This window comes from Equus caballus, chromosome 25 (genome assembly GCF_041296265.1).
Source record: "Equus caballus isolate H_3958 breed thoroughbred chromosome 25, TB-T2T, whole genome shotgun sequence".
NCBI lineage: Eukaryota > Metazoa > Chordata > Mammalia > Perissodactyla > Equidae > Equus > Equus caballus.
In genome coordinates, this window is record NC_091708.1 from 12109719 (window position 1) to 12123406 (window position 13688).

At 44.9% G+C, this 13688-nt stretch overlaps 1 protein-coding gene and 1 long non-coding RNA gene across 3 annotated transcripts in view; one reads left to right on the forward strand and one right to left on the reverse strand.

Annotated features, from left to right (window-relative positions):
* LOC138920732 (uncharacterized) overlaps positions 1 to 13688 on the forward strand; it is a 66365-nt gene that overhangs the window by 12149 nt on the left and 40528 nt on the right. The window contains exons 3-5 of one of the 2 annotated variants that reach the window (XR_011432436.1): positions 493 to 550; positions 2325 to 2541; positions 12186 to 12317. This is a non-coding gene — a long non-coding RNA (uncharacterized lncRNA). The remainder of the gene's footprint in view (positions 1 to 492; positions 551 to 2324; positions 2542 to 12185; positions 12318 to 13688) is intronic. The other variant, XR_011432437.1, reaches the window with a different exon arrangement.
* LOC106782581 (uncharacterized) overlaps positions 812 to 13688 on the reverse strand; it is a 56486-nt gene continuing 43609 nt past the window's right edge. The window contains exons 6-10 of the mRNA XM_070250878.1: positions 7116 to 7191; positions 4224 to 4272; positions 3638 to 3755; positions 2428 to 2547; positions 812 to 1177 (exon numbers count right to left, since the gene is read on the reverse strand). Of these exons, the coding sequence (XP_070106979.1) occupies positions 955 to 1177; positions 2428 to 2547; positions 3638 to 3755; positions 4224 to 4272; positions 7116 to 7191 (586 nt within the window). The 3' untranslated portion in view covers positions 812 to 954. The remainder of the gene's footprint in view (positions 1178 to 2427; positions 2548 to 3637; positions 3756 to 4223; positions 4273 to 7115; positions 7192 to 13688) is intronic.

A 13688-nucleotide genomic window follows, 5' to 3' on the forward strand; every position in this document is an offset into this window, starting at 1 on the left:
ATAGGAGCACCAGGGTGGATGAGAAATCTCTCATGGGGCTGGCATTGTTCCCTCTTTCAGATGGGACCTCCTGGGAGGCAGCGAACCTTGGGGACTGGGACTGGGCTGGGGGACAGGGTCTCTAAGCCTCCCTAGGACCTTAGGCCACCAGTTCTGCTTCAGGAATCAGTTTACTTAAATGTCAGAGACTAGGTTGAGCCAAATTGGAGATTTTCAGGTATTTACTTTATAGCAACAAACTCTATGTCCAACTGAAACCAAAACTGGTCAAACAGAGCTGCTCAGAAGAAATGAGAATGGAAGCCCCAAGTAACCAACATGAGGACTCCCCTCCCCAGGCCCACGGAGCCCTTTGAGCTCGGAGGAACGTGGTGGAAACCCTCATCCAAACAGTTTGGATCTTTTGGGTTCTCAAATAAAAGGAATTTGTACTCACGCCTGTCCCCTAATTCCCAAATTTCTCCTTTCTTCTTTCCTTTCCCCTCCCCTCAGGAAGTGCTCCCAAAAATGTCAAAAGTTGTGCAGCAGAGACAACTCACTGGACTGATGAGTGAGTGAGTGAATGGACACTGCCCAGAAATAGAACAAAAAACATTTTTGCTCCACAGAAATGCCTTTGATTTTGGAGTATTTCAACTGAACAGACCATTTTCTTAACTAAATAACTTTCCAACTAACAATACTAGTAATTCTGAGATGTGTTCTTTCTCAAAATTTTGAGGGCCATGCATTCGTAAATTACCTGCTGACTGTTTGGACAGAATTCCACTACCTCTCACTGCCCGCCGTGGTACCTCAGAGGTCTGTCACGTGTGAGGGGTTTAATAGCCTGACCTCCCTTCTGAATGAGTGTGTTTTTCCTACTCAGCTTTGTAGCCTCCATGGGAAGATAAGCTCTGAATGTAAGTGAAGAGTGTGAACTGTGGCCTCTGACCCCTGCCCTCCAGGCAGCTTCTACAAAGGTGAAGACCAGCCCTCGCCAGATGCTTGGCCATTAGGGGCTGGCCACTCACCCATGTCTGCTCCCTCATAGCCACTCTGCATGATGGTCCTGTTGATGCGGGCGATGAGCCACGCGCCCAGGATGCAGCTGATGAGCAGCCTGGAGAGGCAGGCGCCCAGGCCCAGCAGCACGTTGTAGAAGAACAGAAAGTAGTTGAAGTTGTGGAACGCTTTCCTGCAAACGGAAGCAGGCAGAGGGCAGCACCCTTTCAGTATGGGAAGGTGGCTAGGCAGGTGGGCTCAGGGCGTGCCCAGACCTGTGGTCAAATCCTACATCTCCTGTCTGCTAGCTGTGTGACCCCGTGCTGTAAGCAGGAGCTGACCGTTCCCACCTCACAGCACTGGTGAGAGGACCAGCTCAGAAGCAGTGTAGGGGGCACTGAGCGCAGTGCAGGACAGACGTTAGCAGAGACTGTAAAGTTGCATGGAATCCTTGGGTTTTGGGGTTTCCTGTACGATAAGAAATCTCATGTTGCTACAGCTCGTTTTGTGGCTATAGCAGAGGCTGTAACAGTGGAAAAGCACTGTTGTGACAGTGACATGCCCCTAGTGGGGACTGCTCCAGGTCCTCCAGATGAAACTTCCCAAATGACCACCTGATCCCATGGTTTCCTGTTGCCTATGGGATAAAGCCCAAGCTTTGCATACTGAATTTCTAGGCCCTCTCTGAGAGGGGCTTTCTGGCATTGTCACTTTGTGCTTCCTCCCTGACGCTCACCACCTGAGGCCATTGCACAGCCACCATATTGGATTCTCACTCTGCTCCCAACATGTCCTGCCTTTCATGGCTTCCTGCCTGTATCCATGCAGCGGGAGCTGCCAGCCATGCCCTCTCCTCATCTCTACCTGTAGGAATCCTGCCAACCTACTCAGCTCAGCTCAGATGTCCACCAGCAGCTGAGTTAATACTCCTGCCTCTCCTCCATTACTTGCGTTTCTCTAGTATCCTCCCACACCCTCTGGAGTCTACCGTCCCTATGGCTCTGTGTCTGTCAGCTCCAGTGGACTGTGAGGAGCTCACAGGGAAGTCATGTGGGGATATCTCTTTATCCTCAGTGCCCATGTGTTTGCTCCATGAGTGATGAACTGGAAAGGATTACCATGGGCCAGGCACTGTTGTTCTAAGTTCATATCTTAACATTTCATCCTCTGAACACCTCTTGGGGTATGCACAGTTATGTGTAAAATGAGGCAGCTGAGGTTCACAGATGTTTAGTAAGGTCACATGAGGTCACACAGCTCATAAAGGGTGGAGCCAGGATTTGAACCAGGCAGTTTGGCCCCAGAGCCCACTCCTGAACCACTGCCCCTCACCCCCTCAGAGAGTGCAGAGTCCGCCCAGGAACCTGCCACGGGTGGAGAGGAAGGAACGAGAGACTGCCGAAGCCAAAGCCCTACAGTGCCCGTTCCCTTCTCTGCCCACACTTGTTGTTGAGAGCCAAGGGCTTCTGCGTGTCGGCTGTGCCCATCTTTGGTTGCAGGAAGAACCTGGTGGCGATCCATACCTGCAGCATCATGAGACCCAGGACGGTGGATATGGTGAGGCTGAAACACAGGGTGAGACCATCCTGAGGTGGCCTTGTCCGCTCTTCCCAAGCCCTTCTCGAATGCCGAGTGATACAGAGGGGACAGGTGCTGACGGCCCGCCACACTAACAGTAGCACAAGCTTTGTGCTTTCTGCTTACAGAACATTCTCACACTCATTGTGCAGATGAGAAAATTGAGGCTCACAAAGGGGAGATGACTTTCCTGAAGCTGCAGAGTCAGGTCTTCTGGCTCCTGAGCACAACTCCAGGGTTTAATTGATGTCCTTTTGTCCAGAATGCGGGCACCTGGGATGAGTGGTTTAACAGCACGGGACTCCATGAAAGGAATGGGGCTTTGAGAAAAGCTCACAAGGCCATGAGAGAGTGGACAGGGCAGGCTCTGCCCCAGGCTCACAGGGGGCTCTAGAGGAGGAGGGAACTAAGGAGCTCAGAGCAGGGAGGTCCCCAGACAGTACCACATCCCGTGTGTGCATCCTCTGAGCACCAGTGTCAGGTAGGGCTTAAGTGAGGTTTTGATGTTGATTGCCCAGCTCCAATCCTGCCTCTTCCCCCTCCTTGGACAAACTGCTTAGCCTCTCTGTGCCCGTTTCCTCATCTGACAAAAGGGGGCTAATGTAAGCCCTAACCTCAAAGGGTTCTTAAGAGAAAAGATGCATAGTAAATTCTCAATAATGGCACCATTCACCTTCATATTCCATATGGGTAACCTGAGGCTCAGAGAAGCAACTTACCCAAATTCAGAGCTGATCTAAAACCGAAGCTCAGATTCCCTCTTTCCTTCCACTATACTGTCCTATCTCTCACTTCACCTCCCTGAACCTCAATCTTCCCAGCTATAAAATGGACATACATATATCTTCCCACACACAATTGTGAGGACCCTGCTGGACAGTGAGAGTGGAACCATCCTGTAAACTCTAAGGCTTCCATCCTGTGAGTTACTATGATGGCTCATCCCTGCATCAGAGCTGAGAGCATGGTGTCACAGGTTGGTGAGAGCCCAGAGGGAAGGGGCATTTTGGAGAGGGGTGGCAAGAGCCCACCAGCCCCCAGGCCCTGGGTAATGACAGAAATGCCCAACACTTACGTCCCGATGCCCAGTCCTCGGAGCATCTCCAGGCCCTGGTTGTGGATGATGGGCAACACTAGGCCATACATGATTGCCAGGCCACACAGGCTCTGCACCACGTGGATGATGAGGTAGCCTGTAGGCCAAGGGAGCCCGCAGTCACTCAAGGTCCTTCATGATCCAGTCCTGCATGTCCCTCCTTGCAGTCCCCCTCTATCCTCCTCTCACCGAAGCCCTGGCACTTATGCTTATGCTGCTTCTCCTGCCTGGCATGACTTCCCTTTTCTTCCTGCTCATCACCTGCTCATCCTGTCAGGTGCAGTTCAAATGTCAACTCCACTAGAAAGCATTTGTGCCCTACCCTGGGCGTGAACTGTCACATCCCCCTCTGGGTCACCACCACCCTTAGTGTATACGCCCTGTGGGCTCAGGACAGATGGTGATGATGATCTATGTGAGTGTTGCTTCTCCCTCCTTCCTGCAGGTCCCTCAAGGAAGGGCTAGGGCTGCTTCTGCCTCACCTCTCTCCTCCCTGCCCACACCAGGAGTCTACAGGTGCCCACGGAATGTGGGTTGACCGACTGGGTCACGTAATGGCACTTACCCCACAGAATGTAGGCTATTTGCCAGCCTGGGTACCTTGCAGTGGCCACCTGAGATTTAAAAGAAAGGAGGGTCTCTCAGAGGGGAGAAAACCTTGATTGCCTCTGACACATGCATCCAGCATCCCTGTCTCATTTGAGGTTCCCCCGCCAACCCACTGAGGCAGGTGTTGTGATCATCCTCATTTTACAGATGAGGAAAGCGAAGGCCGGATGGGCACAGTGACTCATCAGCAGTCAGCAGGAGAGCGTACTAGAATCGAGGACTCTGGACTCCAGTCCGGGGCTCTTCCTCCCCCAGCTCCTGCCCCCGTCTGAGAGGCAGGAGAGCAGGTTTTGGCAAATTTCTTAGTGTCAGCAGAGAGAAGCCTCTGCAGGCTTACCACACTCTCTAATGAGGAAGGATGGTAGAACTTCAAAGGGAGAAAGTATTTATCTCCTGCCCACAACCTCCTCATGTGCTTTCTAGAGAAAGAGTGGGAAATCAATAATGTCCATAACTACGGCTCTTTATGCACCTAGAGCTCAATAGATATAAGCTAGAAGGCTTGTGGAAGGAGATGACGGGCAGCTCAGCCCCCCTGTATTGACCACAGCTCATGGGAGGGTTCTGATTAGCCTTAAAAATCTTAAATTTACTGTATTTTGTAAAAAAAATAACATATAGTTTCCTAGTCTTAATGGAGATTGAATGTGATAGTTGAGACTGTGTATGTGGCTTTTATTTTCTTCATTTTACTCCATTTTCTTATTTTTTCTGTAATGAATATGTATTACTTAAGTAATAATCCTTTGAAACAAAAACAAAATCTTATTTTTATTTTTTTGGTGAGGAAGATTGGCCCCGAGCTAACATCTGTTGCCAATCTTCCTCTTTTTGCTTGAGGAACATAAGCCCTGAGCTAACACCTTTGCAAATCTTCTTCTCTTTCTTGTATGTGGGATGCCACCACACCATGGTGTGTGTGTGTGTAGTGGTATGTAGGTCTGCGCCCAGGAACCAAACACGCAAACCCATGCTGCTGAAGCAGAGCATGCAAACTTAATCACTACACTACTGGCAGGCCCAGAAAGCCATTTTTAATGATGGCCCTGCCTTATAACATAAAGGGAAATTAAAAAGGGGCCACAACCCTTCACAATCCCACACCCCAAGAAATCTCGTGTGCTAGTCTGGCCCTTTGCATAAAGATTAGGTCGGCATAGTTATGATCACAGTCCACATCCACACCTGTGTCCTGCTTTTTTCCTAAGCTCCGGTCTCCAGCATTTCCCAAGTTGTTTTGCAATTTCATGACCACTGAATTGGGAAGACTTAGTATGAAATAAAGGATGTAAATATCTCATTAATAGTTTGTATTTTATTACATGTTGAAATGATGATATCTGGGTTATGTTGGGTTAAATTACTAAGTTGTTTTCACCTCCCCTTTTACCTTTTTAATAGTGTCTACTAGAGAATTCAAAATTGCACCTGTGGCTTTCGTTGTGTTTCTGTTTGGCAGCACTGGAGTAGAGTGCGCTACCAGGAACACGAACACATGCAGATATATTTGACTACAAAATTCCTGGAAGGAAGCTCAGAAAATGAATGCCAATGTTTAGCTCTGGGGCAAAAAGTTGGGGTCTGAATAGCAGGAAGACTTAGTTGACACTAAATATTTTTTGTAACATTTTTTTAAAAAGAGCCCGTATGTAGGTTGGAATAATGCTAAGGAAAATAAAAATACTGGCACAGTGGTAGTGCTTCCCACTTTTTAGGATGCTTTCCCATCCAGTATTTCCTTTGCCCCACAGTCCTGGAAAGGAGACAGGGCAAGGATCATCACTCCTGGGTGACAGGTGTGGGGGTGAGGGGCCAGCCTGGACAGGAAAGAGGCCTCCTCAGCACAGGTGCCCTCTCTTCCCTGTGCCACCTCCACCCACGTCCATGCAGCCGGCTCTGCACAGTAGTTGTCCCTGGTTGTGGTCAAATGCCTCTGAAAATCTCCCAGCCACTTGCAGCCTGATGAAGGAGCAGACATCCCTACGTCAGATGGGGTGGGGAGAGCAGCAGAGTGCCATCCACCCACTGGGTCCAGGGAGAAGAAAGCAGAGAGAGGGAGCAAGCCAGGGTGGGGATGGAGAAGTGGGCCCTCTTCGTGCCAGGAGAGTCTTCTCTTGGATGCCAGCTGCAAGAGACCCCACCCTTTGGGCAGCCAGGTGGGGAGCATGTGAAGGCAGGATGCTCTGGAGCAGTGGGAAGTGGCCCTGGGCTTCCTGTGAGTGAGTATGAGTTACAGACTCAGCCAGAAAGACAAAGAGGCAGAGGCAGAGAGACAGAGACAAGGGAGCAGTAGATACCTAAAATTCATCTGCTATCTGCATGCAAATGCTACCTACAGATTGAAGGCCATCGCCTCCTCCTGCACTGCTGTTCTAGAACCTGCTACACCTGGGCCCCTGGACTCAGTGTCCTGTGAGGTCCCCTTGAGCCAGATTCACCTGCTGGGAGCCCAGTGTGATTGGTTCTGAAGAGCAGGGCACGTCTGACATCCAATAGAGATGCCAGAGTGGACAAGAAATGACGGTCTCTGGGGTCAGAAGACATGATTGGCTGCTAATTGCTTGGGTAAGTTATTTTGTTGAGTCTCAGCTGTAAAAAGGGAGAATGAAACTACCCCTCAGGGTTATGGTGACAATCTAAAGACGATTCTAGCACAATGTCTAGATAATAGTAGAAGCTCAAATCAATAGTTTTCTTTTTCTTACTACCAAGAGATGTGGTTGTCCCTGGATCTTGCATATGCTCCTGGTTCCAGTGCGGCCACTGCTGCACTGCTTGGGAATTCTTAGGAAAGTCTGTCAGATGCTTTCCTGGCAGAAGACACAAATGACTCCCAGAGCCCTCTTACCTGTAACAGGCCAAAATGTGGAACAGCTGGCTCACACACATGAAGGAGGCAGGCAAAATGGTCACCACCCAGACTCCTGAAATACAAAAAGAGGTATGAGAGGCCTCAGAAGATGAACCAGAAACAGTATTCTCAAAATGCAGAAACTGACATCAGAAAGGTCTGGGCAAAATACATTAGACCTCCTTTAACACGTTTCTTGTGTAAAGTTTTGCTTATATTTCTGATCCATCTTAGCCACACAAACCCTTGATATACTTTACTTCCTATACAATCCTCTCCTTCGGTATTATTTTCAATCTACAGTGAGTAACGGGAAGAGAAAATTATGGAGTATACACATCACAGGTCGCTTCCATCCTTGTGAAACCGTTAATAGTTGAACTTCTAACTGCCACTTTTCGGGTGGTGGTGACTCACCCCCAGTTAACCATCAGCCACGTGCTAGGATAACTGGAATCGAGAGGGCTGGAGTATCCATTCACCCATCTTCCAGCAAGTTTTTAATACTTTGTATCTAATTTGCTTTCAGAGGGATTCTGTGTATTTCTGAGAGAGTGATGGAGAAACAAGGAAGGACAATGATTTGTGGTTGTAAAAGCTTCCATACAAGCTGGTTCTCAATAGGTGCAGAGAAGGCTTTGAAAGAACCCAACACCTCTTTATAATTAAAAACATTCTATAAACTAGAAATAGAAGGCAACTTCCTCAACCTGATAAAAAATGTCTGCAAAAACCCACAGCTAACATCATACTCAAAGGTGAAAGATTGACAGTTTTCCCCCTAAATCCAGGAATAAGAAAATCAATATCCACACTCGCCAATTCTATCCAGTACTAGACTGGAGGGTCTAGCCAGGGCAATCGGGCAAGAAAATGCATCCTGACCGCCAAGGAAGAAATAAAACTCTCTCTATTCCCCAATGACAAATCCTTATATACAGAAAATCTTAGGGAATAAATAAACAAAACATTAAAATTAATTGAGTTCAAGTTTGCAGGACACAAGACCAATATATAAAAATTAATTGTATTTCTGCACACTAGCAATGAACAATCTGAAAATGAAGTAAGAAAACATTGCATTTGCAATAGTATCAAAAAGAATACTTAAGAATAAATTTAGCAAAAGTATACAACCTGTACACTGAAAACTACAAAGATTGCTGAAAGAAATTAAAGAAGCCCTAAATTAATGGAAAGACAACCCATTTTCATGTATTGGATGTTCTCTGTTTACAGGGCAATACTCCTAATACAAATGATCTACAGATTCAACCCAACCCCTATCCAATTCCAATGCCATTTTTGCATAAATTAACGAGCTAATCCTAAAACTCATATAAAAATGAATGGACCTAGAATAGGCAATACCATTTTGAAAAGGAACAAAATTGCAGAACTCAAATTTCTTGAATTCAATCATACCACAAAGCTATAGTAATGAAGACAGTGTGGTACTGCCATAAGGCTAGACAAATGGATCAATGGAATCAATTGAGAATCCAGAAGTAAGGCCTCATTGTCAATGTATTTTCCACAAATGGTAATGAGACAACTTATATTCACATGCAAAACACTGAAGTTAGACCGTTACCTCACACCATATACAAAAATTAACTCAAAATGGATTGTAGGCTTAAATGTAAGAGCTAAAATTATAAAGGTCTCAGAAGAAAATATGAGAGTAAAACCTTGGATTAGGCAGTGGTTTCTTAGATATGCACAGGTGATCAAAGAAGAAAAAGATATGTTGGACTTCATCAAAATTAAAAACATTTATGTTTCAAAGGACACCACCAAAAAAGTGAAAAAGCAACTCACAGAATGCGGGAAAATATTTGCAAATTATATTTCTTAAAGGAATTTGTGTATAGAATATACAAAGAACTCTTACAGCTTAATAATAAATAACCCAATTTAAAAATGGGCCAAGAGGGGCCGGCCCAGAGGCACAGCTAAGTCCGCATGTTCTGCTTTGGCGGCTTGGGGTTTGCCAGTTCGGATCCTGAGTGCAGACCTACGCACTGCTTGGCAAGCCATATAAAATAGAGGAAGATGGGCATGGATGTTAGCTCAAGCTCAAGGCCTGTTTTCCTCAGCAAAAAGAGGAGGATTGGCAGCAGATATTAGCTCAGGGCTAATCTTCCTCCAAAAAAAAAAAAAAAGGGCCAGAATTTCAATAGACATTACTCAGGGCAGATGGTCAACAGGTACATGAGAAGATGCTCAACATCATTAGAGAAGTCAGGGAAATGCAACTAAAAACCACAGTGAGATGCCAGTTCACGCTTACTAGATGGCTATAATAGAAAAGATGGATACTAACAATTGTCGGTGAAGATATGGAGCAATTGAACCCCCCGTACATTGCTGGTGGGAATACACAATGATGCAGCTGCTTTTGAAAACAGTCTGGCAATTCCACAAAACATTAAACATAGTTACCTTATCCAGAATTCCACTCCTAGACATATACCCAAGATATATGAAAACATATGAAAAACTTGCAGAGAAATGTTCATAGCAGTATTATTCATAAAAGCCAAAAAGTTAAAACAACCCAAACTTCCATCAACTGATGAATGGATAAATACAATGTGGTATATTCACACAATAGAATGAAATTCAGCAATAAAAAAGAATGAAGTTCAGACACATGCTATGACATAGATGAACCTTGTAAACATTTTGCTATGTGAAAGAAACCAATCAGAAAAGACTACATATTGTATGATTCTATTTATATAAAATGTCCAGAATAGGCAAATCCGTGAAGCCAGAAATTAATGGTCATCTAGGGCTGGGAGAGTGAAGGAGAAATGAGGAGTCATTGCACATGGTCGCGATTTCTTTCTAGGGTGATGAAAAGGTTCTAGATTTGATTGTGGTGATAGCTGCACAGCCTTGAGAATGTAATAAAACACAAGGAATAGTATATTTAAATGGGTGAATTTTAAGTTATGTGAATTATGTTTTCATAAAGGTATTTTAAAAAGAAGGGAAAAAGGTGATTTCCATTCCTTTCAAGTTTCAGATGTGTCTTTGTCTCAGCATCACCAGGATTATTGCTTTCTCTCAAACCTCAACCAACACAAAGGATGCCAGTAGATAGCCATGAATCTCCTGCCTGGGGATGCAGGGGAGACATCCTTAGAAGGGAAGGATGGGAGGAGTCTGGCCACAGGAGAGTGAGTGAGGACTTGCTCCAGCAAGCAGCAAGAACACGACTGCACACCTTTAATGTAATGCCCTCATCTTCCCCAAGGGGAAGCACGTTCAGCTTAAAAGTCTCTCTTGGCGAGAGAGTAGCTGCTTTAATGCTGGAAGAGATTGAGATACAGTGAAAATTTTACGTTCTGATCCTCAAAGTGCTTAAACATGTGAGAAGTATATCAAAGAGGGAATAAAACATGAGTGAATATGGTGATGTATTCACTACAATTCACCCAGACCAAGAAACTGAGGTTTGCATGAAAAACTTGCCCAGAACAGAGATGGAAATGTGTATTTTTAAAAGTATGACTTGGAATAGTGTTACTGAAATCGTAGAATGTGCTAGCTGAGTATTACACTCAAGGACTCATCAGGCTGAACATAAATCCACATTAAAGATGAATAAAAATGCTCAAGGGCAACAATAAAGTATGGTAACACAGGAGAAGCAGTACCTGCCTGTGTTCATGTAAAAGGTATTCCATGTCACATATATGTAAAAGAATTTTCCTCACATGATTCATAGACCTATACCCCTCGCGTTTTGATGTTCTACTAGCTTATGAATTTTAAGTAAAAATATCATTTGCATCACTTGTTTCATGACTTAAGGAACATTTGGTAATTCACAGCCATCAAATATTAGAGCTCAAAGGCTTTTGGAAACCATCTAGCACCCCTATCCAAACCCCGTTTTAAATATGAGGAAACTGAGGCCAAGAGAGGTGACCTGACTTGTCCAATGACACAGAGTGAGTTTATCCTGACATCTTGTCCGGGGTCCTTTTTCATCAGGGAATAGTGAAGAACTCTCCCTCCTCCATGGGCAAGGGACATATAATTAGAATATGTCATTTTCAAAGAAAGGTGAAGTGGCTGCTATGGATGGGATGTTTGTGTCCCCCTGATTTTCATATGTTGAAACCCTAATCCCCAACGTGGTAGTGCTTGGAGATGGGGCCTTCAGGAGGTAATTAGGTCATGAGGATGGAGCCCTCATGAAGGGATTAGCGCCTTATAGGAAGAGACACGAGAGAGCTTGCTTCCTCTCCTTGTTCTCCAGCATGTGAGGATACGAAGAGAAGATGGTCAAAGCAGGAAGCAGGCCCTCTCCACACACCAGATCTGCCGGCACCTGGATCCTGAACTCTGAGAAATAAATGTTTGTTCTGTATACCACCCAGCCTACGGTAATTTGTTATAGCAGCCTGAACTAAGAAATAAAATTTGAAAGACACAAACTTTTCATATAATCTTAAAAAAAAGTCAAGACTTGGTGTTTTACTTTTTCCAAAGGGAAAGATATATGATGATTTTAGTTGTTCCCACTGGCATTAAAACAAAATAGGCTATTTAGGATGAGAAATTCTTAGGGCTTATTCAATTCAGCCCCAAATGGGTTTTAACAAAATGGCCTGTGTCCTGACCCCACTGACCTTCTAGTCAATGTAGGCAGGCATTTATCAGTTGTAACACATTTTTCTCCCAGACCAGTCACCTCATGCATGTAATATCAATACTAGCAGCAATAATTATACAGGTGTGCACCTGCCAGCAGTTACAAGTCCCTCTTTTTCCCACGCAGGTGGCAGGAACAAAGGTGGCGGGATGGTTTTACCTTTGGCGACGTTCATCAGCTCTTTCACCTGCAGGATGACTGGGGTCAGAGTCCCCGTCTGGTTCACGGAGGCGATGTAGCTCTCCAACTCTCCCTCAAACAGGTCTAGCTCATCTCTCACATACACGAACACGCAGAACTCAATGGCAGTGAACTGGGGACACAGAGTGAATGTTTCAAGGTCTCACCTGAGTCCAGCTCAGTACGTGAATAACATGGGTCTCTCTGGTTTTAAGGCCAAAGCTCACTGAAGTTCGAAACTCATCTGAAATAGACTTCAGATTGGCTATACCGAGATGAACGGGATTGTGACTTCTTTGGAGACAGGAGTTACCCCACGCTCTGTTCTTCACCCTCTAGCATACAAGGTTAGGCCCCACAAGGGCTCAAGGACTTTTCAAACATTAATGAAATCAGAGTGAAATGAATGGCTCACTTTGAATAAGGGGTGACCTTGGGGACAATTCCAGCCATCTCTCTCACGGCTCCCCTTCTTGCATCTTGGTGGTAACCAAGTTGGAGAAGGTACTGCTTCCTGTACACATATCATGCTTGCTCATTCCCACCATCCTGTCACCATGCCATCATGCCTCCTATCATCATGCCACTGCTTCTAGAGTTCCTGCTGCCATTTTACTTCACCAACTGAATCTTGTTTGTCTCTGAATATGGAGCTCAAATGCTATCATCTTCAGGCAGCTTCTCAATCTGGAATAATCACTAAACTTTTGGAGCACTTTCACCTTTCCTTTTTCTCTCTTTAGAGGGCACGTGCTTTATACCATATCTTAGCTCCTTCTCTTAGACCATGGGCTTCTCCCAGGCCAGGACTCTCTTCCAGGTCTTAGCATAGTGATTGTCACAGAGTAGAGAACCAATAAAAATTTAAGAAACACAATAACTCCAAGTGAGTTATTTATTGTTGCGAAGAATTCTAGTTGTCCATTAAAATCCATTCTCCCTTCCTTGGGCACAAAGCTGGACCACATTTCCCAGCCTCCCTTGAGTTAGATGTGGCCACCTGACTGGTTCTTGCCAATGGAAGAGGAGTGAGTGGGAGGAATGTGTGCTGCTTCCACATGGCCTTTGAAAACCTCCCACATGCATTTCTCCACGCACTTTCCCCTTCTGCTGACTGGTTACAGATGGTGAGGGTTCTCGGGCATGATGAAGGCCCACGATGGAAGAATCTGGGTTATGGAATAACACGGAGAACTGCTGCCTCCCAAACCTGAACACCACTCAACATTGCTATGTGGGCAAAAATATATAGTGTTAAGTCATTGAAATCTGGGGGTTTATGTGGTACTCCAGCATAACTTAACTAATATATTCACCTAAAACTTAATCACAGGATTACTTTACATAAACATCATCCTAGAACATTTAAAATGAGCAGAAGACAATTTGGCCTTGCTATTTTTATCCCTCCATTTTGACTCAGACATTTTAGCTCAGATAACTTTGACCACATGAAATGTTTTGATTCTGTGCTTAATAAAATATTGAAGTCAGAATGATGCCAACATTTAAAATTTCTTGTTGAGAAAGCAAACTTAAATATGAGCAAAATGAAATAAGACATTTAAATTCTTGATCCATTTTTTGAAATATAGTACAGTAAACCAATTCGACTTTATCCATGTTTATTTTCAATTCAATGAAATTATTAGTATCAATAACTTTATGTTTAAATGACGTGATTTTTGTTCATGGCATAATTTGGTGACTATAGATTC